This window comes from Ooceraea biroi, chromosome 3 (genome assembly GCF_003672135.1).
Source record: "Ooceraea biroi isolate clonal line C1 chromosome 3, Obir_v5.4, whole genome shotgun sequence".
NCBI lineage: Eukaryota > Metazoa > Arthropoda > Insecta > Hymenoptera > Formicidae > Ooceraea > Ooceraea biroi.
Genome location: NC_039508.1, coordinates 15,128,131 through 15,154,912, shown reverse-complemented (window position 1 = coordinate 15,154,912; position 26,782 = coordinate 15,128,131). Strand labels below are relative to the sequence as shown.

The 26,782-nt window shown below is 40.5% G+C and overlaps 3 protein-coding genes and 1 long non-coding RNA gene across 4 annotated transcripts; 3 read left to right on the top strand and 1 right to left on the bottom strand.

Annotated features, from left to right (window-relative positions):
* Positions 1–7,627, top strand: LOC105277216. Its single transcript, XR_002193117.1, has 2 exons — positions 1–89; positions 4,241–7,627. It is a non-coding gene; the product is annotated as an uncharacterized LOC105277216 (long non-coding RNA).
* LOC105277215 (maf-like protein Cbei_0489) lies at positions 466–3,084 on the bottom strand. Its single transcript, XM_011335424.3, has 4 exons — positions 2,904–3,084; positions 2,507–2,748; positions 2,297–2,443; positions 466–1,446 (listed from the first exon to the last, which is right to left on the bottom strand). The coding sequence occupies exons 1-4, from the start codon at positions 2,991–2,993 to the stop codon at positions 1,308–1,310; spliced, it is 618 nt and encodes a 205-aa protein (XP_011333726.2). The 5' UTR covers positions 2,994–3,084; the 3' UTR covers positions 466–1,307.
* Positions 7,628–12,680: 5,053 nt separating the features above from the next.
* On the top strand, positions 12,681–21,477 carry LOC105277213 (larval cuticle protein LCP-17). The gene is given in 6 exon segments (XM_011335421.3): positions 12,681–12,798; positions 12,801–12,815; positions 12,818–12,852; positions 18,502–18,638; positions 19,328–19,602; positions 21,069–21,477. Coding segments are annotated over 6 exon segments (570 nt in total). The 5' UTR covers positions 12,681–12,695; the 3' UTR covers positions 21,074–21,477.
* Positions 21,478–21,694: 217 nt separating this feature from the next.
* On the top strand, positions 21,695–25,066 carry LOC105277212 (endocuticle structural glycoprotein SgAbd-8-like). Its single transcript, XM_011335420.2, has 2 exons — positions 21,695–23,651; positions 24,068–25,066. The coding sequence occupies exon 2, from the start codon at positions 24,069–24,071 to the stop codon at positions 24,462–24,464; it is 396 nt and encodes a 131-aa protein (XP_011333722.1). The 5' UTR covers positions 21,695–23,651; position 24,068; the 3' UTR covers positions 24,465–25,066.
* Positions 25,067–26,782: the final 1,716 nt, after the last annotated feature.

The following is a 26,782-nucleotide window of genomic DNA, read 5'->3' as shown; positions in this document are numbered from 1 at the left end:
GCAGATGGCGCTATTCGTGCATTGCACAAGTGTCAAGCAGGATTTGTTTTAGACACTACACGCGGAGTTAAGCTCGAGTATAGATTAAGGTTAGCAGCGTAAGGCTATTATTTGTACAATTATTTGGCGATATGGAATAAGTATTAATAGTATAAGAAGATCGGGATAATATGATAATAACATTTGAACTTCGCGCGTGGTCCGGCATACGACATCTAGTTAGGTTAAGGTTTTCAGTTTTAATTTGTGCTACAATGACTAGACAAGCCTGTGACATATTGTCAAACAGGTGCATATCTACTAGCTGTTATTTATATTTAATTAAAATAGTGTCAAGTAGTGTCAAGAAAAGCGCGGAAATGACAATAGCACGTTCGCTTGCGCGGAATCTTCTGCTTCTGAGAGGACACTTCGGGCAGAAAGAAAGTTACGGAAAGTAAAGTAGTCTTAATTAATCTTCCTTAATTAATCTTCAAAACGTAGCTTTTATTTCGTTCAGACATGCACTGCTAAGAGTGACTAAATCGGCTATCTCTTATATTTATCATGTTTATCGGGTTTATCGTTAACCTATCGCAATGTTTTCAGTATATCGCAAATCGATATATTTCATTGAAAGAACGAAAAATATTTTTGTTGTAGAAGTTATCGCGAAATCAGACACTTTGTCGTTCTTTCAAAAGAGTTACAATTCTTTTCACCGTTGCAATGTTCGCTTTCCTTTTTTCTCCTTAAAATGTGAAGGATTAAACGAAATATTTAATCCTGAATAAATCAGGTCTTGCTATCAGAAAACGATAAAACACGTCACGGCGATTACGATCTGTTTATTTTTTCTCCGATTTTACCGTGTATGGAACAAATTGTATAATATAATACAATATATTTTACACAGATTAGATTTACACAAATGCGGAGAAAGTTTTTACGAATGATAACGAAATCTATGTTGAATAATTTAATTACGATCTCGACGAGCGTTTCGCTTTGTGTCTTTGACAACGCGCGATATAATCATGAATATTAATGAACGCGATATCAATATTAACACGCATTTATGTACGTCCATTATATGGCGGAATGTCGGACCATTAAATGTACAAATACAGGAATTTGCAGATTTACGTGGCTTTTAGCGTAATAAAATCTATCCCCGCAGTAACCGTCGCGTTTCAAGTACCGACAACTTTAATTCTTCGTACATATGAGCGATTCTAATTTTTTTACCGCAAATCTTATTACATTTTGGCTTAATAAGCATGTAGTGAAACTTTTATTCATCACAATTCACAATTAATAAACTATTGCTAAACGCTGGAAAATATTTGGTTCAATCGCTTGGCCAGCGAATACAACGGCAAACCTACTACAGTGTAATAATCACCGTCTATTTTCTCAATTAGGCAGCCCCCCGTACCTTGAAAGCCGTATCCTCCGGCTTTGTCCCTGGAATTAATATCCAGTTTAAGCGCACAGATTAAATTGATTAACACTTTCCATGCCGCATCGATTTTATGTGACTTTCCATTCATGCCGCGTGTTTGTTCATGGTGCAATAATCGTATCGTACGAAATAATTATAATTCACTCTTTTAACAAAAAGTTGAGAAATTCAAAAGAGCGTTGGCTCGAGTCCGATCCGAAAAATCTGTTGTATTTTTCGAAATGAAAGCGACATACTCTAAACATTACGAATCGAGGTCTTTCTCTTCTTGTTTTCCAGATTCGAAAAAATTCGAAATTAAGTTACGCAGCTGCTGCTCGTTATATGAAAATGTCAGATGAGTTCGTAAGGAGGTGCAGTACAAAAGTTGTAAAAAACTTTGATGACTTTGAAGAAAGGAATAAAGCTCAAGTTTAATGAAAATCAAGATAAATGCGTTACGACGTTGTTTGAGAAGAATCCTTTGAAAATGCTGCGAAAAATTTCTTAAGAAGGTATCAAATCAAGATAATGACAATTAAAAGAAAAAGCAGAAGTTTCCTACTGAAACGTGTCTAATGAGAATGTCTGCTTTAGAGGATCATATATATGAGGGCATATATATTCGAAGGGATTTAAGAACATTTTTATTTCTCATAAATAATGAATAAATATCTCTCCAGATATGCCAACGTTCCTTTTTCTGATACAAACTATATACATAAATCAATATGACGTGAAATATCTCAGGAGAATATTCTCCTTTTATGATGATAATAAAAATATCAAACATCCTGAATGGAAAGACTTCAGCATAGGTCACCGGCATCATGCAGCATGGAACCTGTTAATCGCGACAGGGTAACAACTCACATCGGTTCACCAGTTTTTATATATTCTCTTATTTGTCTCTCAGATATATCTCCAAACTTTACTTTGGTGGATTCGTAGAATTGGATTAGGGTCTTTGGTGTCTTTAGGCATACGCCAGTGTAGACAACGTGTTGCTTATTTGCTAGGCTAAAAAGGAACGTTGTGCCATTAAGTCCATTCCAATGGTGCAATCTGACGCAATGCAACTACCTAGATAACATTTGAAAAGCTTCCGATTCATCACGCGGCTTCCCATAAATGACATTGTCCGTTGTCACCATTGTGTCTGCTCCTATGATCAGCAATGGGGACACTGGATCTGCTTTTAAACGCTCGTGCACCTCGAGCACCTTGTACTTGGCTATGTCCTGAACGTATTCCCCATGATTGTCATATTTGGACCTGTCCAGGTTCTCATCATACAGGGATGGTATTATCTCTGCGCTTATACGCTGTCAAACATTGCCATTAGTCCAGTTAACAGCCTACCCGAATCCGATCCTTGCACGATACAATTCTTGCGCATACAACTCGCATGTTTCATCTTCTAGCGATATTTAATAAATTTTACTTAATAAATTCTTCATTCAACTCAGTGATTGTTTACCAAGTGCTTCATTATGTCATGCCGCCTTGGAGATCCACTGGCTAAAATCACCCTGCCATTTGCCAATGCTTGAACGGTTGATTCCAACATTTTCCGTTGCACGGAGACACGGTAATGATTAATTAACACTTGAAAACGCGAATAAATAACATTTGATACTGACGTAACCGTTTCTGCTGAAGCGCAACGTGGACGCACCGTAGGCACCGGTCGGTAAATGCGGACTGTTGTCTGATTTTACATGTCGATAATGCCAACCATTGCTGTGAGGACGCTGCAGGCAAGAAAAATACTTGTTCCATTACATTTTCCAATACTTGCTCCATTACTTGTTCCATTAGTTGCTCTAATACTTGTTTCGGTATCTATTTCTTTAAGTCATTATTAATTGCCGTAGGTCATTAACAAATTAAATTTTTAATTTTGAAAATGTCAATACATTTTGCAGTTATTTGTAGTAACAATTCAATTTCTAGTTCAACTCATAAATACACACTGCATTTTAATATAACAAGTCATCCAACGTTAAGAAAAAAATTTCGCTAAATGTCTTGAATTAGAATCATCTGTAATTTATATAACTATTCTTATTTGTATAGTCTGCTCTTGTCACATGGTTAAAAAGTTATGATAGTTTAAATAATTGATTAAATAGGTAATTTGTCAATTTTTTAAATCAATTAAAAAGATGCGTCAGTCACGGATCAGGTATGCGTAAATGCGTGCTGTAATCTGGTGCACATTTATAGCGTGCATTCGAAAATATATTAGCGCTAGAAGCAGAACTGTTCTCCAAGCGCAGAAGACTCTAATACATCGTAATCGGTAAATTACGTAAATGCCGCATGCCATGAACGAACCTAAAGGTCAGTCAGTCCGAGATCTTACATAATCGCAAGGCGAAAGGTTGACCCATCTTTGCGCCGTGCAGCCTTCCAGCTGAACAAAGATTTAGCAGCACTTTTTGTGACCGTATGCTCCGCCTTAATTAATCAGCTAGTCACATTTAATTGTTTACAGAAGAGAAATCCTTAGGGAAAGGGACTCGATAAAACTGAATCTCTTCTTGATTTTAATAGTTGCTCTTTTCAGATATACAAATAGACTTTAAATATAAATTTGTCAGAAAATCTTATTGCAAAATAATATTGCATTAGATTCTGCCGCATTTAATATTACCGTTTTTTCAAAGTTGAATTGTATCGCGGCTAGAATAAATATACAATTAAACGTCCGCAATTATTCAATGGCTTTGTTCAAGTCAAAATCAACAAATGCTCGCGTTTGCAAACCTATAGCAAACAATTTAATTAATTAATCACTTTAATTTGATGCAGATGCGAGCGGATACTATCTGCAGGGTCAAGTTTATTAACGAGTGCACGTGGTGAGCGGTGTGCCGGTATTATTTATTAGATAATTGCTGCTTAGGATCGCGTGAGGCTGAAATATCACTTTGTTGCTTTATTTGCGCGCCTATACTTTGATCTGTAATAATTGACAATTACGTTTATGTAATGCGCTGCTGGTATATCTAAAATCTCGAGAATGATAATTGATCACGATGATTATCGCATGATTTATAAACACAGCTTGTTGCTAATTATTAATTTTTCAAGTTTACGTATCGCTGTATGTAAATTAGGCATTTGTGAGATTGGAAGATAAAAGAATAAAAATGCTTGGAATTATAATGGTTGAAGGATAGGAAGAATACTAAAGCATGTGGTTTCAATTATTTCCGCAGTTCTCCGCGTTTTATGCACGTAAAATTGATATTGTACTGCATGTGTGTGAGGAAACGTTTTTGCAAAAATTTCCGGAACTGCGAAATTAAAATTTCTCTCTTCGTCTCTTTTCACGTTCTTACTAAGTATCTAGTGAAAAATGATATAGAGTTAGACACATTATAATTAATATATTCCGAGAGACAATAAAAGATAAGGTGAAGATTGATAATGTACTTATTACGGTAAAATGTAGTTATTAAAAAATAAAATGAAAAGCTAAACTATTTTGGAAACGTACACTCGCTGATTTGAAAAATTATACTCAGTTATTCAGTTACAAAACTCTCTTTTCCAGACAGACATTGTTTAATTAATGATATTTTTTGGGACGAAGTTTGATCAATTATCGGGAATATAATAAATGAGAGAGTCGCGAATCCAGTTGTAGATGTTAGAAAGGAGAAAAACAAAATGCTTAATTCACATAGCAAAGTGCATCAGATATTTATGCCGAAGCTGCTGTAAGCAGGATATTGCAAACCAGTTATTAAAAGCACTTTACACGAGCGCGACTCTCTATCTTTCTTCACTTTTTGATCAAATCTACCTCATGCAAATGAATCATTTACACGGTTTTTTATTATCTCAACAGATTTTCGTACTCTTCGTGAAATCAACCTTTATTCAAAATCCCTTGCTCCTTTGCGCGACAAATATGCAAGTATATGATGTATCAAATATTGATTACATCATTAGGATAATCCGAAAGACGTTTATCGAATGGTTAAATAAATTGAATAATCTAGGAGATATATGAATAATCTGAGATGGTTTATAACTTAGCAAAACATGATCACGCTCAAATTTTTTGAACGTGTGACATGATCGAATCACACCTTTTATATACCCCCTAACAATATAAAATAAAAATCAAATGATAAATGCCATTAGCGTGATAAATATCAATGTTAAGAAATATTTTCTCCTCTTTCCTCTATAATGATTTTACATTTTATGTTTTAAGCACGTATTTAGAAATCCAAAACCAAATGTTGTTAAAATAATGTTACACCGTAATAATTATACACGTAATAATTATAACTTGATATATAATTTTGCAGCTTGTCATTCTTGCGATTTCAAAAAGTTTCTATAATATTTATACTATATCGTCAGCTCTTTGAATTAACATTATTAACATATGCGTATTGATGTGCAAATAACTGTGGGAGGTTTCGCGTGCGGTCGAAATGTGTGCCTAAGAAGGTGAGATTTAACAAATTGACCAATAAGTGAAATTACTGGCACAGAAAGAGGACTTCTCTCGACTTCCTTTATGAAGCTAGAAACGACTTCGTCGCATTATAAAAATGTGATCGAAATAGCGAGTGGTAATTGCGATGGTATTACACCGCACCTTCTGCGGATTGCGCAACGATATTAGGCGCTCGATCGGCAGCAAGATTTCGCCAATCGGCGAACATAATTGATACGTGATGCGGTGTCACTCTCGCATCGTTGCATCTGGAATACACATGAAAAAGAAATGATCGCGCGGACGAGCGATCGGAAAAAAAGAGAAAATCTCGATGATCGCCGTCACGGTGCGGCTTAATTTGACGCGGCGCAACGCACGCGAGCAGCTGAATTTATTCGACGTGCTCCGTCGTGAAAATCCGTTAAAGTGTCATAAGTGTCCGCGAGCCGCAACGAACACGGCAATCGCGCCGGGCTGACGTTATTAAATGTGATTGCGCAACCAGCACGAGAAGCGGTTCCAAAGGACGCGAGCATTATGACACCGTGGCATGTAACGTGGCCTCTATGGAGCTCGCTACGTCACGCCTGCGGAGTGCCTGCGGTTTTGTATTACATGTAATACGCCTGCACACGATCGTCAGGAGCGTACTTCGATCGGAACCCTTTCCCGGAACGTCGCTCGTCGATCTTTCTGCGTCGCGCTTGTGACCGCTACGATCTCTAGATGATCCATGATTAGCCGGAGATCCCTATCAACCTGGAACCCTATCAACCTGGAGCTTATTACTCCTCCATATAATCGCACGGACCCGCCTCTTTTTAAATTAACTTTTTAGATTAACGTTAATTGTAAATTCCCTAATGCATACGCCAGGCTTGTATGCAATACGTACCCTTTGATCTCTATCGTCTTATCATCGTCTTGTTCACAAGCCGCAATAACGTAACGCGGCTTGCCAGTGCTAAAAAACCGTGACCGTATGTAACACTTGAGAGTTTGTCTACTAAAATGATGATAGATGTACTTGGAAAATTATGTAGATTTATTGCAAAATAGTAATGGTGTGTCATTATTTCGTATTTTTATTATCGACGTATTACTATATATCTTACCTTATTTTATTGTATGTATGTACATATTATTATTCAAAAAGTCTTGTGGAACATGCTCTTTGTTTAAAATTACAGTTATTCGAGTAACAGAAACATCCGCATTGTGTTATTGCTATGATCGAGGTAGCCTATGGGCACGTTTATTAATAAGGCAATCCGGTAGCGATTATTTTTCCATTGAAGCAGGAACGAACAGTCACAACGTATCTCATAGATACCTTTGTTTAATTAATTAAATTGTCAATTTCCTGTTTTATTGCCTTGTACTGATAGATGCCACGTTGCATACACAACTAGCAGTTTAAAAAATACGTACTTCCTGCTTACCCGCATTCTTACACGAACGTCTTGCCTACCGTTCATGGAAATAATTCTTACCTCGAATTTTTTTATTTGCGATGGACATCTACTCATCGCAGTAAGGTCGATTAGCATGGTATTGCGTAATACACATTGTTATTCGATTGATATCTCATTGCACAAAATGCAGCGGCTGCCTCCTGTTACTTTGTAACACTTTCATCACAGCAAATTTAATTCCAAATCGCACAAGATATCTATCTTGTAATATGTTGAATAAATTTATATTTATGCGTCTAAATAAAAAAATATCACAGAAAAGAATGCAAAAGAAATCTTTTGTCACCTGCAAAAAAAACCATGCGGTACCTCTTTGCCTTTACATCTAATTTCATTTCACAATCGCAGTTTTACCAGGATGCAGTGGGTCCTCTTCATACGCTCAGTCCTTCATCCGTTCCTCGGCTTTCCGAAATCCAAGCCGACGAGAGACGACGCGAGACCGCAATTCGCGTAATCGCACCACCGCTTCGTTAACCCGATCCTGCGTATGCGGATACACGTGTACGTACACACGATGCACCCACACGATCTCCGGTAAGTACACGCGAGACTTACGTGACCGTTTCATCCTCTCAGCTGACTCTCCTGGTGCGGCACGATCCGTTTGTACGTGTGCGTATAGTCCCAACCGAGCAATTCCATGGGAGACGACGAGACTACCACCCATCGGAATGCAAATTGTGACTTTAACGTTGCGCCGATAGTCTTCTCCAGAGACGACCTGAAATGTTTCAACGGTCGCGCCATAGCGGCACGTTTTTACATTGGATTATGCATCATGCCGAGGCGCATCGTCTCCTCCGAGGAGGAACGCCTTTCCTTTTCTCCCGCCGACATTCTTGTCAAAGTTCTCGAACAATCTCGCGCAATTTACTGGATTTTCGTGCCACTCAGCGGTATTACTTAATCAGCGCAAATTTGCATGTATTGTTAGCTTTTTATTCTCCATTCGTGTCGATAGTTACAAAGCAATTTTTGCACACTCGATTAAAGTGTTTCCATCTGAGATAAAGTAATCAAAGATTGTATTTTTGCAAGAGATGAAAGGAGCATTTAAATATTTATAAGGGCAACTAGGTTACTAGGTAAACTACGCCTCCGATTTTAGCATGCACGAAAATGATTCATCCGTTATTGTTGCATGAGCACTTTATTAATTCATGATGCGTTTTAGGTTTTTGCCGAACGTTGCACATATGTGAGAAACGTGACTCGCGAATGCTGGAATATTCATTTTCGAGGTCCGCCAAACCGTCTGGTTAGCATGACTCGTATTTGCGCGCGACCCGAGGCTCTAACACACGCGTCATAGGTCAACATGTTAAACAGCGAAGGATCTTGGCCAAGGATCATACTCGCGCACACTGTTCCTTTCGGAGATCTCGACTTATTTCTCGCGCTTTCCTATCGGTATGTCTCGAGGAATGTGCAGGAACGAAGATTTAAATAACCGAGCGCGATCTCAATTAGAATTTTTCAGCGGGATTTATATCTCAATCATCCACATTCCTAGCGCGCCTGCAAGATTGAAATATGCACGACGCAGTGAAATCAATAAGAGACTGCGATGATAACTCCATCCGTTCGCCATTCATCGTATCGCATAAAGATTCAATGAATTTTTTCGCTTAAGACAAGATACTGAACAAATCTGTCCACTCGTTAATCTGGAAAAGTATTACGACACTACGATCGATCGGGAAAGAAAAATCGCGGATTTTCCGATTTTGAAGATCCTATTCATTTCACTTGTTCCACGAAATGAGCCATTCTTTCCCGCTTACGGTATCCTATCTTCTTCTTGTACACCAGATCATTGGAAGAACTATCGATGTCGATACGAATGGAGCCGCTGGAGGAAACGAAGCAGGACAATCGTACCACTTGCGCCTTAAGGACAAATCCTCTTAGCTGCACCACGCGTTCTAGGACAAATCGCCTTCCAAGGGATCGTGCGCATTCCACGGCATCCCCGATGCCGCGTCACACGAATGACACGACGTAAATGTCGATGTGCGGCCGTGGAGGCTCGCGAGAAAGGTTGCGTGCATTCGACACGAAGATTAATAAAGGGATTGCGGGGGCCCGCCGGCGCGTGTCGCACCTCATGGGACCCCATCGGTCCTCTCGCGAGGCACCCTCGTTCGCGAAATGAGATGTACGACCCATCGCAGCTGGCAGCGGCACGGCGTAAAAAATGCCGTACGGTGTTAATTATTCATGCGAGATTTCGAAAAGTGATAAGGAACATGTATACTGAAGCTCGGCTGGTGTGACGAGCGGCGTGGCGGAGGTGTTCGCGCCGGACCTCACGGCTGTGAATGACTGGAAATTACGCAAAGCACACATTGCTAAGGTTGCTTTGATGCGCCACACAATATCTGCGGGCGTATCTGTTGTTTCCACGTTATCCGCCTGTTACGTGGTGCCCATGGAACTGATGATGCCACCCGACTCGTTACTCTTCACGGATGATAACGTCCGCGTGTAACTCCGTCTTCCGAGAGGATGTATCTAGCTATGTACCTAGCTATATGAAAATTGGTAATTCCTGGAATTGTTGAAATTTTAAAGGGGACAGTTTCATTTTCGGGACTAGAGAAATAAGTCTAAATGAATGTAGCAAAATTTACTTTTCATGTATAAACATTAGAATGAGATTCGGCACTGTTTTATTGAATTTTGATATAAAGAACAGATTTCTATATTCTCTCGGGCTATCACGTCAGAGTCGATCACGAAGATCTCAAAAGTGAAATCGCGATGTCTTACTGAAATCCTCTTGGAGATGAAAGGGCGTAGCTTTCATATTAATAACGTAAAGAGCGCAATAATTATAAGCGATAAAAATCGGCCGGATTGTGTACCTGCAGATCGAACGATCACCCTCGTTTGCAACTGTACGCTACGGTCGAGATGCAATTCAACGTGAATGCTCAAAGTATGCGTCGCGTAACGGTCGGCGTAATTCATTCCAAGGACCGGTGCGCACTGGTGCGGTAAAAAGGAATCGCGACGTATAAGGAGTCTGGTAATTCGCAAAAATTATAATTAGTCGCTAACTTTTTACTGCATCGATGACAAATGTCAAGGTTTCAATGACTCTTAATTATGTCTTTGTCATAAAAAAAGAAATATTACTCTTAGACATTAGACATTTCTCTCTATGGGAAATTTGCGATAAAAAGTTAGTTCGTTAATTTGATATACGATATATCATAATATAAATCTCAATTTAAGAATTTTGCGAAATAAGTAAATTAACCCACTTACGAATGTATTTATTGTGCAATAAGAACATTTTTCATCTTTACGAATTATTTTTACATATGAATTTCACACGAATCGATATGAGATCCCCGAAATGTTTTTAACTCGAGATAAGCATGCAGTATATTGATAATAAGGCGACTTTCTTGTGAAATGACAAGAATCCGGCGAATCGTTCGCGACTCCTCGCGATTTGTCGCCTCTCCCATTGTGCATCTCTCAGTAAACTAATCGCGGATTTACGATCTGACGATAATCGTAAAAGTCGAAAGTAGCCGATAGCAATCGCAAAGGTCAACACAGGCGGTTCAACGCGCGTGGACGCGTTATATTATAGAAAGAAGCGGAAAATATTTTATACGCAAGCACAAGATCCGTTCAACGAAGCTGCGAAGATTTCGATTTCCAAGAATACAGACGCACGCGACTTGACGAGCGATACTGCGCAATAATCTTTTGATTTCTGCGATTCCTGAAAATGGCGCGTTGTTATTGCCGTACCCTTTCAACGTGATGATGATGATGTCATAAATATGCGGCCTCGAAAACTCAATCGTAAGCGTAATGAAAGGGATAAAAAGCACGAAAGAAAGAGATAGGAATAGTCTAAAAGCATTCATCGTGAATTTTTAAGGAACACAAGGGTGCACGAAGAGCAATAAAATCATAAAAATAGGAAAGAAATACATTACGAGATACAGTGAAGTATAATAAATCCAGACGAGAGGACAGCTTAACAAATGATGACAATGAAGATAATGTAGAATAGGCATTTCAAAGCAGATACAAAGTAGATACAACGCGTGCAAGTTTACACATTGTTACACTAATAATTGTAAAACTAATCTGTTAAGCATCTGTTATGTATGCAAACACACGGGCACGAAACGTCGCCGCCACCGTAAGAGACACACGCGCATTAGGATATCGTCCGTAACGTAGAATTCAACAAGCGGGCTTATCAGCGACTTGACACGCGCGCATAAAGTATGCGCTTCCCGTATGCATGCATTACTCTAATGCAGTATCGCGCTACGTGTCCACGACATTATGAATGGTGCGAGGAAATCCGCCACCACAAGCCGCTACCACGCCGCGATGCTATAGCAAAGCGACCGTAATCGACCTAGACATTGCATCCCTGCGTGCACCCGATAGCCGCGATGCACTTTGCTCCACTTCGCCGGGTCGCGGTCGAAACCGTGACAGCCACAAAACGGAACGATTTCCGATTTCGATCATATCAGGACCGCGACTCATCCAGACGCGGATAATGGCTCATATTTCGATATGAGATGTCTCAATTTAGCACTTTGATATTATTATTGTACGGAAATGAATCTTAATTAATCAAAATTTTCAGATTATTAAATCATCCAAAGATTGATTGCATATGTATTATAGATGTGCTATAGGAGATTTTTCAGTATTGTTTGTTTGAAAGAAGATAAGGGAAGAAGTTGGAATATTATATTATAAATTTACATAGACTCGCGGAATGCAATTCATTGACAGGGTACGTGCGTTCTTGTACATTAGACCAGAAATAAAATGTACTTTTTGTCACATCCATGAGTAAGACTGTTCCAGAGATTAAAATAACGAGTAATAATACACACGTCTCTCTAATAAGCAGTATCACAGCTGCGACGCCTCGACAATCATACGTCTCAGACAAAGTCTTACGTTTCTGCAGAAACATCATGCAAAATAACATTTTTCCACGTAATATATTTACGCGTTTAATCGTTGATTGACAAAAACAACATCTAAAATTGAACGATAGGGGAACCGCGTAATCGGCCACCGCACCCCTCGCCTCGCGAAGTGTCGGCCGATCGGATGTCCGATCGCGAAGCGTACCGGAATCAATCTCGGCCCGTTCACGCGTCCAGACACGCGTTGGAGGGGCTGGGAGAGGGAGGAAACCGAGAAGAGCGAGAGAGGACGGAGATGAAAAAAGGATGAGCGAAGTCTCCACTCCTGATTCATCCCAGGCATTTTTCCGAAGATGCACTGGTCAGAAGAAGAAGTGTATTGTGAAGAGAGGGCAGGGATGACCCCTTTCACTGCACCACGTTGGCACCGTCGTGTATATAAAGAGCCGAAGCATCTGACGAAGAAGCACAAGTACCACCAACCCATCTGCATCTCAAGCAAGCTCTTCTGGTCGTCGGCGTCCGTGTGACAGAGAGATTATGTACACTATTAAGGTAGGTGCACGCGCACACAACGCTCGTCGGTTGCGACGAGCGCGCCCGCGAAGACGGTCCCGTCGTCGTCCGGGACCGTCCGCTTCCTCGAGCGAGCTATCGACGCCGTCGTCGAGACGGTGCGGGGTCTCCATTCTTCGCGAGAGTGGATAAACGGCGTGTCGTTTGAAAAAAAACGTTGGAAACGCGTGAAGAAATAGGCCACGCTCTCGCTTTGGGAATTTCGGTTCATCGATCATCGTTGCATCCGCGTGATGGTCGCCAAGATGACGTTAGGTAACGACGAGCGTACAGCCGGGTCTCTTCTCGGGCGTAAAGACGTCTCCCGCTGTCGCGAGATTAGTGTAAGTCGCGACGTCGGAGCGGACCTCTTCGAAGTCGCGCGCGATTTGTCGACGGCATCGCGAGATGACATTTCGGAGAGAGACGTAAGAGTTGCGCAAATTTCATTGCACGTCTTTGACGTTACGTACTCGTGTGATTGACGGCACGCCGTCCGCGAGAATCATTTTGCAACGGGGCTAAGTTTACCGCGATAAGTTATCAATCATTAATTAATCGAGCGCTCATTTTCGCGAACGTTGCTTATTGCGTGTATTTTAAAATTTGCCTACAAGTTGGACCATGACCGACGCGGAATTCGTAGTATCTAATCATCATTTTCAGGATAACAGAATTATATCAAGTATAAGTATAAGCGCGAAAGAAGTATGTCTTGTTTTCGCCGAACTTCGATACTCGCAAATTGATATAACGAGCCAAAAGTTATCTAAAAATTTAACTTTTCTTTAGATATTTTTTCGACTTCTGAGATTCTACGGACATTTTCTTTCTCCGTTTTGCGACAAACTGAGATATTATACAGTTGTTTCGTAATTTGAGGAAGATCATTCATTATCATTGTGCATCGGACAAATAGTCAGTGTAACAGCTCGCGCAGATTTTCTTTTGCATCGCATAGGAACGACAGAGCGAGCTTGAGAAATGTTAAATTGCTTTTCCAGCGAGTTATTATAAGAAAAAGACAATTTCCGCGTTCTCGTTCGCTCGTCCAGCCTCGTCCATCGCTCGAAGAATAAATTTCAGTGTTCAACTATTCGGATCCTCTTCTCTCGGTGCGCGCGTCCGATATCAGCAGAATTTTTCACGAGAAGCCGTTCGCGGAAATGAGCCGATAAACTTTGTGCGACTTCGGCAATTTTTCCGACGCGCTCTCGTATATATTAGTAAATATGGTAAATATGAGATGCGCTCAACATCGCATCGTATCGCATACGCGAGGCCGACTTGTGCGCCGGGGAAATTCTTTAAAACTCTGACGTCCGACATTCGTCCAAAAATGCGCCATGCACGTTATAAGTCACATACCAGAAACGCATCCGTCTCCTCCGTCGCTCAAATATATCGGATATTACCTACGACCTTTTTGGAAACATACAAAATTCTGCAGAGTTGGGAGAAATCTTCTAAAATTCGAGGCAACGTGTGCTTCTTTCTTCAAGAGTAGCGAACGAGTTGAAATACGGATTTACGCTCGTCCTACAGATGCTAATGAATCCTCTGTCTCACCTTGTATTTAACGCTAAATCCGACTGTCTGCTTTCGGATCCTATACGTGAATACGTATACGAAACGGAAAATTAGAATCAGAAAGCCGGATTTAGACGGTAATGTCGCAATTTCAGTGAGTGTCAGTAATTTCATACGCGTCGAGCTAATTGAATGTTGACTCGTGTGAAAATGATGGATTTATGGAAAATAAGAAGCTAGGATAAAAATACATTCATCGTCGTGACGAGTATTGTACATTAATTATCATAGTCGAGTTCTCCTGCATAGCACTCTTATATGCCACTTGTCGCACGTGCCTGTAAACTTTTTACAGTTTCTTCATCCTTCTGCAACGTGTTTCTTCATCTCGCGGTTCTCCGTTACTTTCAACTCCTGACAGTTTTAAAGTTTATGCTAAATATTTAATTGTTCTCCAATGATTATTTTTTGTCGCCAAGCGGGTTGCTCGTAATGTAAAGCTCGTATAACGCTGTGCCGAATTTTGCTGATCATGATAATGATAATTTCAGCAGTCATTTGAGGTAACGCTCGGGTATTGCGTGACACAAGTGTTCGCGATGCGTGGCATGTGGCGCACGTATGCCGAATAAATATGGAATTGCGAATATAATTACCGTAATGAATGGGACATCGGACGCGCATTCGTTACATCATACTGGTGGCTCCTTGGTGACACCTCTTTCTTTGCAAATGATAATTGCACACACGCATTCTCGATGCCTCAATACGCATACGCATACATTATTTCGATGATTAATTCCATTAAGAAAATGAGATGACAACGGCCGTCGTCTGTATTATTAATTGGGTGATTAATTATGATTACTTCGGAACGTTGCAAAATTTGTACGCGCATTATTTGTTTGAGGGCATTACTGAATACATGTTGCAAAGTTCTTGTTGCGGTTTTATACGCGCGCTTCTAAAGAAACTTTTAAAGAAACTTCTAAATATGGCCTAATTTGAACGCAAAGATATTTTAAGCTTCTAAGCCGGAACATCTTACGTGTCGATATATAAAGAATAAAGCGTGAATCTTTCAAGGCAGATCAGTGTTAGCGGAAGCGCATATCCGTGTTCCTGCACGGCGTCATTGAAATCGGAATCTTCAATGTCAACTCATCGTGCGCAAGATGTATCGATTTCCCGGCAATCTTCAATGAAGGTGACGCGCTGCAAAAACGTACCTATCTTACATCTCGTTAATCATATTTTATTACCGTCTTATAACACAATCGGCGCTCCTGCGCGAGGTTATTTTCAAGCTGCAGTTATCCGTCCACGTGCGTGCTTGCAAAACGCGAATCCTGATTATCGTTACGACGTAATCGCGCTTACTGCGGAGACCGACATTGTTAACAACGTAATAAATTTTATCTTGCATAAATTGCATCTGGATAAATTCCATGCGTTCTCTTCTGGACTGTTGGAATCCAAGAGTTTTCGTCAACTTGACTCTTTCGGTCTTCCATCAATATCGTATCTGATAAACGATGTTAGCACAACTGTTATACAATCTCGTCAATGCTAAAATTAGGTAAATCCAGACGCGACAGGCGTTTGCCTGTTTCGATGAAGCGCTTCCTGCATATCTACGACCTTACGTAGAAGGCAGAAGCGCCTTCGTTTCTCTGCCTCTTTCATAATCATTTCAGCATAATCTACCGCGTTATTACACAGAACCGGTGGATCAACATGACGGTATCATTACACGTTAATTCCCGCCGCATCTCGCTCTGCGGTGCATTTGCGCGATTTTCCTCACTTGGTCATCTTTCCCGGTCTTTGCTTAATAACGGGCTTGCCGATCAATTAGCATTTTAGATAAGGATTCGTTTGCCAGGATAACAATCGCGCGGGCGTGAGGCGTGAAACAATCCCGAAGCGTTTGCAACTGTTCGAAAAAAAGGAACGGAAAAAAAGAGAAACGGAGATCTTGCGCGAGGCACCTCGCGATGCGTTGTAACGATCATTAACGACATCGACCTTCTGCCTCCCTCGAAATTACGTGTATCGAGAGGCAATTAGCGGTCTCCGGTTGGCCGGTTAACGGGAAAGCAAATGTCGATCCCTTCGATATAAGCACATTCGCATAAGTAGTCTCTTCGACGAAGATTCACGAGAAGGAGGCACGTTGCTCTCCTCGGCAATATCGATCTTCTTCACTTGGGAATAGAGGATGAAAGGATTGACCTTTACTTCGTGAAAAGCGCTTATATAGCAATTTTAATTATTCTTCTGGACTGCTCACAGGGAATCATATTCCTAATTTCATCTCTTATTTGTACCGAGGAAATGAAAGATGTAAGGTTTTAAATTGGAGCAAAAAGATTAGATTGCAAAACGGGAATGGCTGATGAGGAAGTTTGATAATCCTTTTCAGTTATTATCCAAATAATGCGAATCCATGGATGATTTTCTACAGATCGATTAACGTGAGCAATGCCGCACGAAAATCATTGACTATTGCAAATTACATTTGACAGCTTTGTTAATCCATCGAGCTTTGCCGCAGCGGCTCTTTAATCGCACGTTGTCCGATTAATGGAAAATCAATCGAAACGATCCTCTGATGCTCATTTCATCACGCGGTAGTCGTGTGTTTGAATTGGAATCCAAAAATCTGACTGATATCCACAGAGCCGAGTATTATTAATTGGAATTAGCCGAGTGAGCTCGAAATCGCGAATTCGCCTTGTGCGGATAGGAATATCTCTCATACAGCACGCATGAAAATGGCTACAGTTTGGTTCGTTATATGTGTAGTTTTACTACAAATCAGTTCTCATCAAAGTTTAGCAATGTATTGTCATTCTTAAAGCTTGTATAAAATTATAAATATACATGATTAATAAATAATTAAATAAATAATTAAAAATAATTAATAAATATAATTAATAAATAAAACAAGGTTTTATATCTTAGCTTCACTTATACACTGTATATCTACGCTCGTATGTTTCAATTTAATTTTAGAGCGCTCTTAAGCAATTTTGCACACATTATGCATGTGTATGATTTACACGATCCTGAACTCTAACATTAAATAAAAGATTAAAACAACAATAGAGAAACAAATCGAAACTGGTTGATATTTCTGACATGGTGAGATATCTAGTTGCCCCTGGGCTAGATTGAAGCCTGATGAAGTTCGTGAATGAAATTACACGCTCGCTCCGCGTTTACGTCGAGAAAAACCAGCGCGCTTCACGGCACCACTTTCGTCCTGTCATTACACGCCGTATTTCATAATGTCATTTGCAACTGACGTAACACTGCGCCGTGCAGTTTCAAAGCATTATCGTCCTCGGTTGCCCTTTACAACCGTGCCCAACGTTCACACATATATATATACACACATACACATATGCGAGCATACACACTGTGAAGCCATTTCGCGTATACTTTCACGAATTCTATGAATATTTGAACAAACCTAGAAATTTTATCGTGCGCAGTGTCGAAGATTGACGTACTATTGTCCACGAATGTCCTCGTGATTTTCCTCGCGATCTACAAAAGTATGTATATCGAGATTCGGTTCTCGTGGATTCGCGATGAAATCGTATCTCGTTAGCTATCAGAAATATCTGCGTTGATTTTCAAAAGAATTTGCAGTTTGATCGAATGTTGAAAATTAACACTTGGTTGCACGCGACTAAAAATTAGATGAAAAAATCCTCATCTTTTTCCCGCGTTTGCAATACGCGGTTCGTCTGCGCGGATTCCACGGTTTTCATCGCGACGCGTCATTACCGCGGAACCGTGAAGATTACTCGTTCGACGTGCTAATAAAACCACGCGCATTTACGGTCCGCCAACATTGAGACATTAAACTCATATTACACGCTCGACGTGAGGTAACAGCAGATTTTTCGTGCTCGCGAAGAGTGCGGACGAACTCGAATTCCCTAAGTTCTTTTGCGACTTTCGACACGAAACTCGTTCTTTTATCCCGCTGCGTTTATTTATCGATAATTATCTTTTTTTTTTAATATTTTGTTCTCACAGCGAATAATTTTTATTGAACGAGATCATTGTTTTTTCAAGTAATTAATACGAGATAATTATTGACAGGTGCTGGTGGCGGTCGTACTTTGTACGACAGGTACATTAAGCGCACCACAAAGACCCCCCGTAGGTGGTGCGGAGAAGGATGCCGTGATCACGTCTCAGCAGCTCGAAGTTAACTTCGACGGCAGCTACGTCAACAAGTAAGTTGTATAATTTTATTTCTCCAGTATTGGCTCAAAGGAATATTTTAACACCACTTCACGATGCGCCTCGCTTTCAGACAATTCCATCGAACGCTCCCCGAATGCGATTATCGATTTGAAAAGATCATTCTGTTTAACTCACGACACAGACAAACGCAAATAACGTCGTAAATAATATTTCATCAGAACCTTTTTCCTCCGCATCGCTCAAACAATCGTACCATCATCGATAAATCCGTCGTCATTAATAAATCAATAAATTAGTAATCCCGCGAAGATCCTTCGTGACGTGAACATTCCGCGCGACCTACGCTTAACATTCGCATCCTTTTCGCCTACATCTCGGTTACACACATCAGGAAGACAATGGTTACGAGAAGGTCGGCAGGTACCTGCTTGCATGCCCGATGACACCGGTTTAGTGGCGCGGCTGCCGATTGTCGCCTACAACGACCTGGCTGCTGCATAACTCCATTGTTATGCGCGAGTGGGTGCAGTCGCTACCGTGCCGAGGACTTTTCTCCTCCGTTCCAATTTTTTTTCATCCCGACAGCAATGGGATGTAGCCTGCAGCTTCATGCATGAATCGCGAGTACATTCTTCGGAGAGAGCAACTAGCATAAAGACGTGTGTGTGTGTTCTACATGTATCAGATTAAACAATTAATGTGTTACGTAATCCTGTAGCTTCGAGACGAGCAACGGGATCTCCCATCAGGAAACGGGCCAGCCGAAAAACGTGGGCGGCGAAATACCCGTAGTCTCGCAGGGTGCGGATTCGTACACGGCACCGGATGGCCAACGTGTTAGTATCTCGTACGTAGCGGATGAGAACGGTTTCCAGGTGCAGGGCTCTCACATCCCAACGGCGCCGCCCATTCCGCCGGAAATCCAAAGGGCACTCGAGTGGAACGCCGCTCACCCCGAGGAGGACGACTATCAGAAACCGTCACAACCAAGAGGTGAGATTCGCCGTTCAAATGAAGTAACGAGTACTCTCGAACTCGGGTTTGCGTCAGCCCGGAATTACTTTGTGGCACCACAGTTCTGTCTGCGCCCCATCCGTGACGCGAAAAAGTCTCGCGATCGCATTTTGATCACGCACACGTTCCAGCGATAAACGGACAAACGGAAATCCGGGATAAAATTCGCGCGAGAGGGCTGTAGACGTGGAGACGTGATTTCTCTTTCATGTTATGGCACGAAACGAAATCGCGAAACCGCTCGCGTGCCGTAAACATACATTTACAGCGAGCTCGAGAATAGACAATTAGCGGAGATTAATAATGAAGCGTGCGGCTTCAAAAGGTAAAAGATTTGAAGCAACGTTTCTCTATCCCTCGGGGAAATCACTCGCACGACCACGTGTGCTCTCTGCGTGGCAGAGAAATAAAGTTTCTTTGTGCCTCTGACCAGAGATATAATTAATCTTATAATTGGAAGATACGCCATCATCTGGCGTGGACGATCACGCCACCGCAATCATATTTTTTTCGACGTTAGCTGAAAGCCAATCGATTCTTTCGGTGCGGAAAACGTCGAAACGTTGACGGCAACTGGATTATCGCATGACGACACAACGCGACATTCCGGGCTAAACTGGTAAAAATCGAAGCGAATCCACGGCCGCGAAATTGATTTACCGTGAGCAATCCTGATCGTCGCTCGCAAACCCGTTTTGATCAAGCAGCCACTTAAATTTCCTCGTGCGTTAAGCATTGTTCTGCGTCTCCCCCGTGTTTTCCGGCAAATTGGGGGCGATGAGGGAGTTTACTTTATCGCAGCTGGATAGTCGCGTAGACTCGCTGCGGCGTCGTTTAATTCACTTTGGCCTGAACTCGAAATTGAAATTGGCCCAAATCCGGGCGCGCGCCGGTGAACCGAAAATATCTTTGTGGCGGCCGCGCACATGGAACGAAAACAATCCTGGCGTACGTTAACCGCTTTTAACGGAGCGAAATCTGGTTATTCCGTATGGAGATACACATCGTCAACGGCGGAAGACTTCAATAATAGGTCGCTGATGATGGCCCCGTTCGAAATCCATCGTTCGAAGCGCAGAACGGATGCTCTTAGCAGAGCGAGAGTATTAGATCGAGAGGATCCAATTGCGAATCGCTGATCTCAATCTTAACGCGGAATTTTTTCTGCGACTTTTACTTCGAGTTCCACATTCATACGTTCACATTTCATGTTGTTTTTCGCGTTTGCAATCTAATCAAAATACGCATTCTTCATCACGTCATACTCCACCAGAATCTCTGTCCACACGTGCGCACATACACGTACAAACACACACACGTACGGAATAATGCGTCTGTCTGTGTGTACCGGTAACTGCGTTACCGTAACACCGTAGCGCCGCAGCTTGTCTGCGTTAAATATTTCAGAGACTATCCTCACGCTGCCGGTCTCCCTTCTGTTGCAGGTTAATCAGCCCAACTTTACCTCAAACGTGACCTGATTCCGAGCCAGCTTGCCATGGATAGAACCGACCCCGAGCTTTCGACGCAAACATAAAAATAAATATAGTGTGGTATATTAATCTAGGATACAACGTAACACGAAGACAAGGCATGAGACACCGGATTATACAATAAGCTATATACTCCCGAGATGATTCTTTATTTTATTTGTATAGATGAAAAATAAAGTGCACTGTTCAGCGGTTTCACGAGGGAGGGATGTGCCGTGCGGATGCACGCGCGCCGCTTCCGCACGCAAGAAACGCAAGAACGACACGCGCGTGCAACCGTTTACGCGCGCGTCGATCGTTAATAGTACATATGTATACTTAACTTGTGATTTTTGTATATAAATAAAAGCGTTTTGCCCAAGTTGGAAATCTCATTGCTTCGACATTCCCATCCCTCTCCTGTCGTTAAAAGTTTACGACAGCGCATAACATTGTATGCACAAAATCTGCAAGCAATAAATTAGATAATTAGTCTCTTTTAAATTTTATATATTACTCTTTTTATAAATATATTTATTATATCTATATATTGATAAAATAAACTTTATATTTTTTATTATTAAAACATTACTAAAACTAAAACTTTTTACTGAAACATTTAATTCCTATTGTTTCGGATTAACTATTATTTAACATTGTTATAGATTCTATATTCTTTATTATTATAGAATATACTAAACTAAGAATATAGTTCATAGAAAGCTTGCGAAAACGCAAGCGAGTACTCCTTAAAAACGGACCGTGAGCCATTTCCCAGCTCTTTATTTTTCACGAGATCATCATGCGCGCTTTGCAATGGGGACGCGCATTTCCGAGTCTGTTATTTAGATATCGAGCCTCCAGAATTGCGTGCGCGCGAATAATCTTACGAGGAGGAGGTGGAGAACAGGTTCCCGCTTTACATGCGCTTTGGCTGTAAACGCAAAACGACATAAGTACAGCGAATGCTAAATAATGGCGGGAGCGCGCGCTTATGTCGTAAAAATATTCCCCTCTTTGTGTGTGTGCCATGCTCGCTCGTTCGCCACGAAAAGGTTGAAAACTGCAAGTACATCTTTGGCTTGACGCCGTCATTGTGCAATATCGCGTCGTGTAGATTTTCAATTCGCTCATCCTCCGCGCGATGAACGCTGCATTAAAATACCTCCGCTCGGCGCGCCTGATAGCAAATCCAGCCTAACAATGAATGTTAAATAAAAAGTTGATGCCTCGTATTGTGACGCTATCATCACGTTACGCTACGTTGTGCTACGTGTCGCGAAAGATCTTCGATTTCGATTTTAACGACGGATCCTTTTACGAAATATCGCTGCGTGATGCGATATTCTGTTACGAATATCAAATGCACATTTATGACATCTGACATGATCATTCAATAGAGGGTATAATAAAACTCTGCATATTACACATATACCAAGCATATTTAAAGAAATTCCACTGAAATGAAACGTTCAATAAATGTGACATGATTCCTATCTACACGATTTTTGTTACGACTTACAATATATATATGCGCGCCGCATATACGAAAACTTGATTGACGAAATTATGTGCGAAACTCATGAATGCAGTCATCGTTAGAAAGATGAACGTTATCAAATGTCAATAAGGATTTGCAATACAGTTACAGCGTGCATATAGCGTATATTACCTAAACAATTTCTTCTAAGTTTAATGGCTCTACTGTTTAAGGAAAAATGTGACTTTTCGCAAGGATTGAAGCCGAGAATTGGCGAGTATTTACAAAGCTATGAGTCCCAAGCCTCAATTTGCGGGGAATCCCTTACAATGCTTGACTACAAATACTTGTAATTAAATAATAAAAGGTGTGGCCTGTAAGAAGGACATGAATAACTACATGCGGTTGTTCTAACACATAGTCCTCAGGTATCAAGAATAAAAAGTCACGTAAGTGCAACTACATCGATCGCGAAAGGAATCCTGAAGAAAAACGAGTGGGTACACGACGTGCGTCTCAAAGGTTAAAACACTATATGTATTTGCAACGTACTTGAACTTTGCAAACGTTTGTGCATCTTTATGGGAACACGCACGAACAGTCGTAGTGTACTGAATTTTTTATTTGTCTAAAGGTTCGACTTAAATTTTAGAAGGATATTGATATTTGCGCTCTGCATTGCGTCCCGTGACTTTCGCTACATCGCGCTTGTAATCTTCGCTGTTTCGATCTCGGCAGATCTTAGAACGCAATCATTGTGTTCGAACGCCAGATAAATTAATGATAACGTCGAATACGCTCAGTGGCGGACAGGGATGCAGAATTCCCGGCACGTATCCCGAGTCATAATGTAAAATTATAAAGAAAGTATATTTTTTTAAAGTGTGCATCGGCTTATAATAAAGCTCGAACCGGTATTATCGAGTGGCATTTCAAGAAATGCACCGACGATAGCATGGAGCACTGCTATCTATAAAAGGAAGATGCCGTGGATAAACGCCCGTCAGTACGGTGCACGCAATATCTGGAAAACGAAGGAGAGAGTTCAGAATCGCCTGCCAGTCAAGAATCTCAAAGTATGTTATTGCAATTGTAATACTTTTGTAGCAATCATCCAAATGGTTTAAGTCAGCAAAATTTCGAAAACTATCTTCAAGCACTTCCTCGCTTATCACTTTGGATTACAGTTTAAAAAATTATCTTTCTATCTTATGCACTAGACAAACAAAAATAGCGAATCTTTAACTAATCTATAAGCTTTATCAATATTTCTCTCAATATCGCATTTACAAATTTCATGATAGTTTTATGTATCTTATCCTGTTGCTTCAAGAGTAGTGCGAATCGAGAACTTCTTGTATAACAGCAGAAATTTTTATAAGAGAGATACCAACATAGAAACCAACATATAAATAAATACATGCATAACGTATACAGTGCATCTAGTTAAGCATGACACGAGCATCCCTAATCTATCTACAATCCTGTCTAGGATGAATCCGCGCGTAATTATTCTGCTGAGTCTGGCGGCAGTAATATCGGCGGCGAACGAGCCAGTAGCCATCCTTAAGCAGGAGCAGGACATAAGCCCAGATGGCAGTTTCTTTGTAAGATGGGAAAGCGCCAACGGGATAACGTACGAGGAGCAGGGCGTGCAGAAGAATCTCGGCCAGAAAGACCAGGCTGAGGAAGTACGCGGCTCGGCGGCATGGACTGCGCCCGATGGACAGAAAATTAATCTGGGATGGCTGGCGGATGAGAACGGTGCCATCTTCCAAGGAGCGCATTTGCCGACCCCACCACCCCCGCCGGAAATTCCGCCCGTCATCCAGCGCGCTTTGGACTGGATAGCCGCTCATCCCTACAAGGAAGAGAGAAACAAAGTGTAATCTTGCTGACGCGCGCACGTTCACGTTGCTTGTATATGCTTAGCCTGATTATCGTGTTGAAAGAAAAGTTTGTAATAAAAATTTTAATGTACTGGACGAACATGTAATTTAATTTTTTGTGCGTTGTATTATAAGATTCTTAACATTGCTGACAGATTGAAAGTTAGAACGCTTCGCGTAAATTAAGAACCTTAGAATTTATGTATTCTTTTTGTTAGCAATATATAAATCTAGAAATACATGAATATAAATTAATACATTAGGCATTTTGGACGAGATTAGAAATAATTTTTCTTTACAACCTTTTTTAGGTCTATACTAGATTGATTATTGTATTAATATATTGAACGCGTTGTATGAGATTTTTATACGTACTCTCAAAAATATTATTGCTTCTGAAATAAAGACATTTTCTTATATAGTTGAATAATTAAGATAAATGTTTCTTTTTATACGATGTCACTTTCTTCACTTGTGGAATTCGCGAGAGTAATTTTGAGAGAAGTCATCTGACACATGAGCATAGTAAAGTTGTCAAGTTAGGTGTGGACGGCTATGCGGTAATAGAAAAATCGGGGTCAGAAATGCTCATTACCGCAGAAGAGAAAGACAGATCGTTACGTAAGTGAGTGATAGTGAGAGTTCTTGCCGCGCATTGTCAACCTCATCTTCTTGGAACGCAGGATACAAGTATATTCAAGCAACAATGTAACTGTGCCAAGGGTGAAATATGCATCGGGATAATTTAATATTAAAACAAAAAGATAAAAAATAAGAAAATAAAAATTGAAAAAAAGTTCAAAAAACACTGCGTGGTGGTTTCATTTAGCTCGATATTTATCTTGGTACAAAATATACAGTGCATGAACTGATATACATGCACTCTCCATATTGCAGTAATTAAACAGTATAATTGGAGTTTTCTGTGTTGTTATTCACGCTCACCAAGTTAGCAAAGCGAATGAGCTATTTAATCTACAAATATTCCTCACTGTTTTCGAGTATATTTCAATTTTCTTCTTCTCTTTTATTGTTTCTTCATTTTCACTTCTCATTTTCCTGCCAGGAATAATTGTAATTGTGTACGTGAGTATAAACAAAAGAGAGCATAGATTGCACCGTCTACAGGAATATTTGTGTACGCCACAATTATTACGCTAAATTGTTTGCGAAAGTGTGTATACGTGTTGCACTTGCGCACCACTGCATTTAATTTGATAATTAATATCAAGCGGCCGCTTCATAATTCGGTTATAAATTCCACGAATCGTGTTTCTTGATTGCGGCCAGCAATTTCAATTCGACGGTACGATCATAATCGGTATTTGTTGAATCGCGAGAACAAATAAGACTGCGATAGATAGAATTAATCGCGACCGGATAATCGAATTTATGGAACTATTAATAAACATTGTGAGTCGCCGCCGATATCACACCGATGCATCGTGCATCCTAATGCATATTCAGATTAATATTTTGTCAAAATTGCGAAATCGTTATAACGCTTGTGAAATATAGTAACACGTTATAGTAGAAGCAATATCCGTTTTGCGTAAACATCATGCAGTATCGAAAGGCACGTACTTTCTCTAACTGCAAGTAATAAAACCGATTTTAAACAGCGTGCTGTTATGCTGCTGCACAGCATCAGTAATATTTCATAATTATTATATATTTTTATATACTATTTTTGGTAAATTAACTATAAGTAAAAATAAACAATTGAAATCTTTTCTCAATTAATTTAAGTAAATTTTTTAAGAAATATTAACATGTATAAAGTTACTCTATATTGTATCTTAATTTCATATTAATTAAAATCACCATGCTTTGCACTGTAAATGAAAGATGCGTAAAAAATGGCTTTTTATTCACTTTGACTCAGCAATTGTATTTATTTGTGAATCCTTAGTCAAGAAAAATTGCGCTTTTGGGAACAGCGACAAAACTTCTGCGCAATTTTTTCTCCGAGGGAATAAACTTTGAAAGATTTAGACCGCAGACTTTTGTGCCGGGAAGATTTATACAAGCTGCGGTTACGTGAGTAAATTTGTGAATTTAGAACGCGATTCATGTGCTAAACAGCGATACATGATGAATGTCGCGTCGTTCGCCGGTGAAAGTTCAACGTGAGTGCCGCGAGATACAATCGGTTCCGGTTCCTCCACCCTTGGAATCATCGGATGTCAACGTCAACGTGTAGAATCGGACTTTTACACCTTTTTACCTTTTAGAAAGTGTTCGACTGGATGACTGGCCTGCGAAAAAGATATCGCACAATGGTTCGCCGCAATATTCTGTGACGACATGTCAATTCT

Coding starts and splice junctions, on each gene's coding strand:
- LOC105277212 (XM_011335420.2), top strand. CDS start 24,069: ATGAATCCGCGCGTAATTATTCTGCTGAGTCTGGCGGCAGTAATATCG.
- LOC105277215 (XM_011335424.3), bottom strand. CDS start 2,993: ATGTTGGAATCAACCGTTCAAGCATTGGCAAATGGCAGGGTGATTTTA. Junction 2,749..2,903: donor ATGACATAATGAAGCACTTG/GTAAACAATCAC, acceptor AATGTTTGACAG/CGTATAAGCGCAGAGATAAT. Junction 2,444..2,506: donor GCTTTTCAAATGTTATCTAG/GTAGTTGCATTG, acceptor GTTCCTTTTTAG/CCTAGCAAATAAGCAACACG.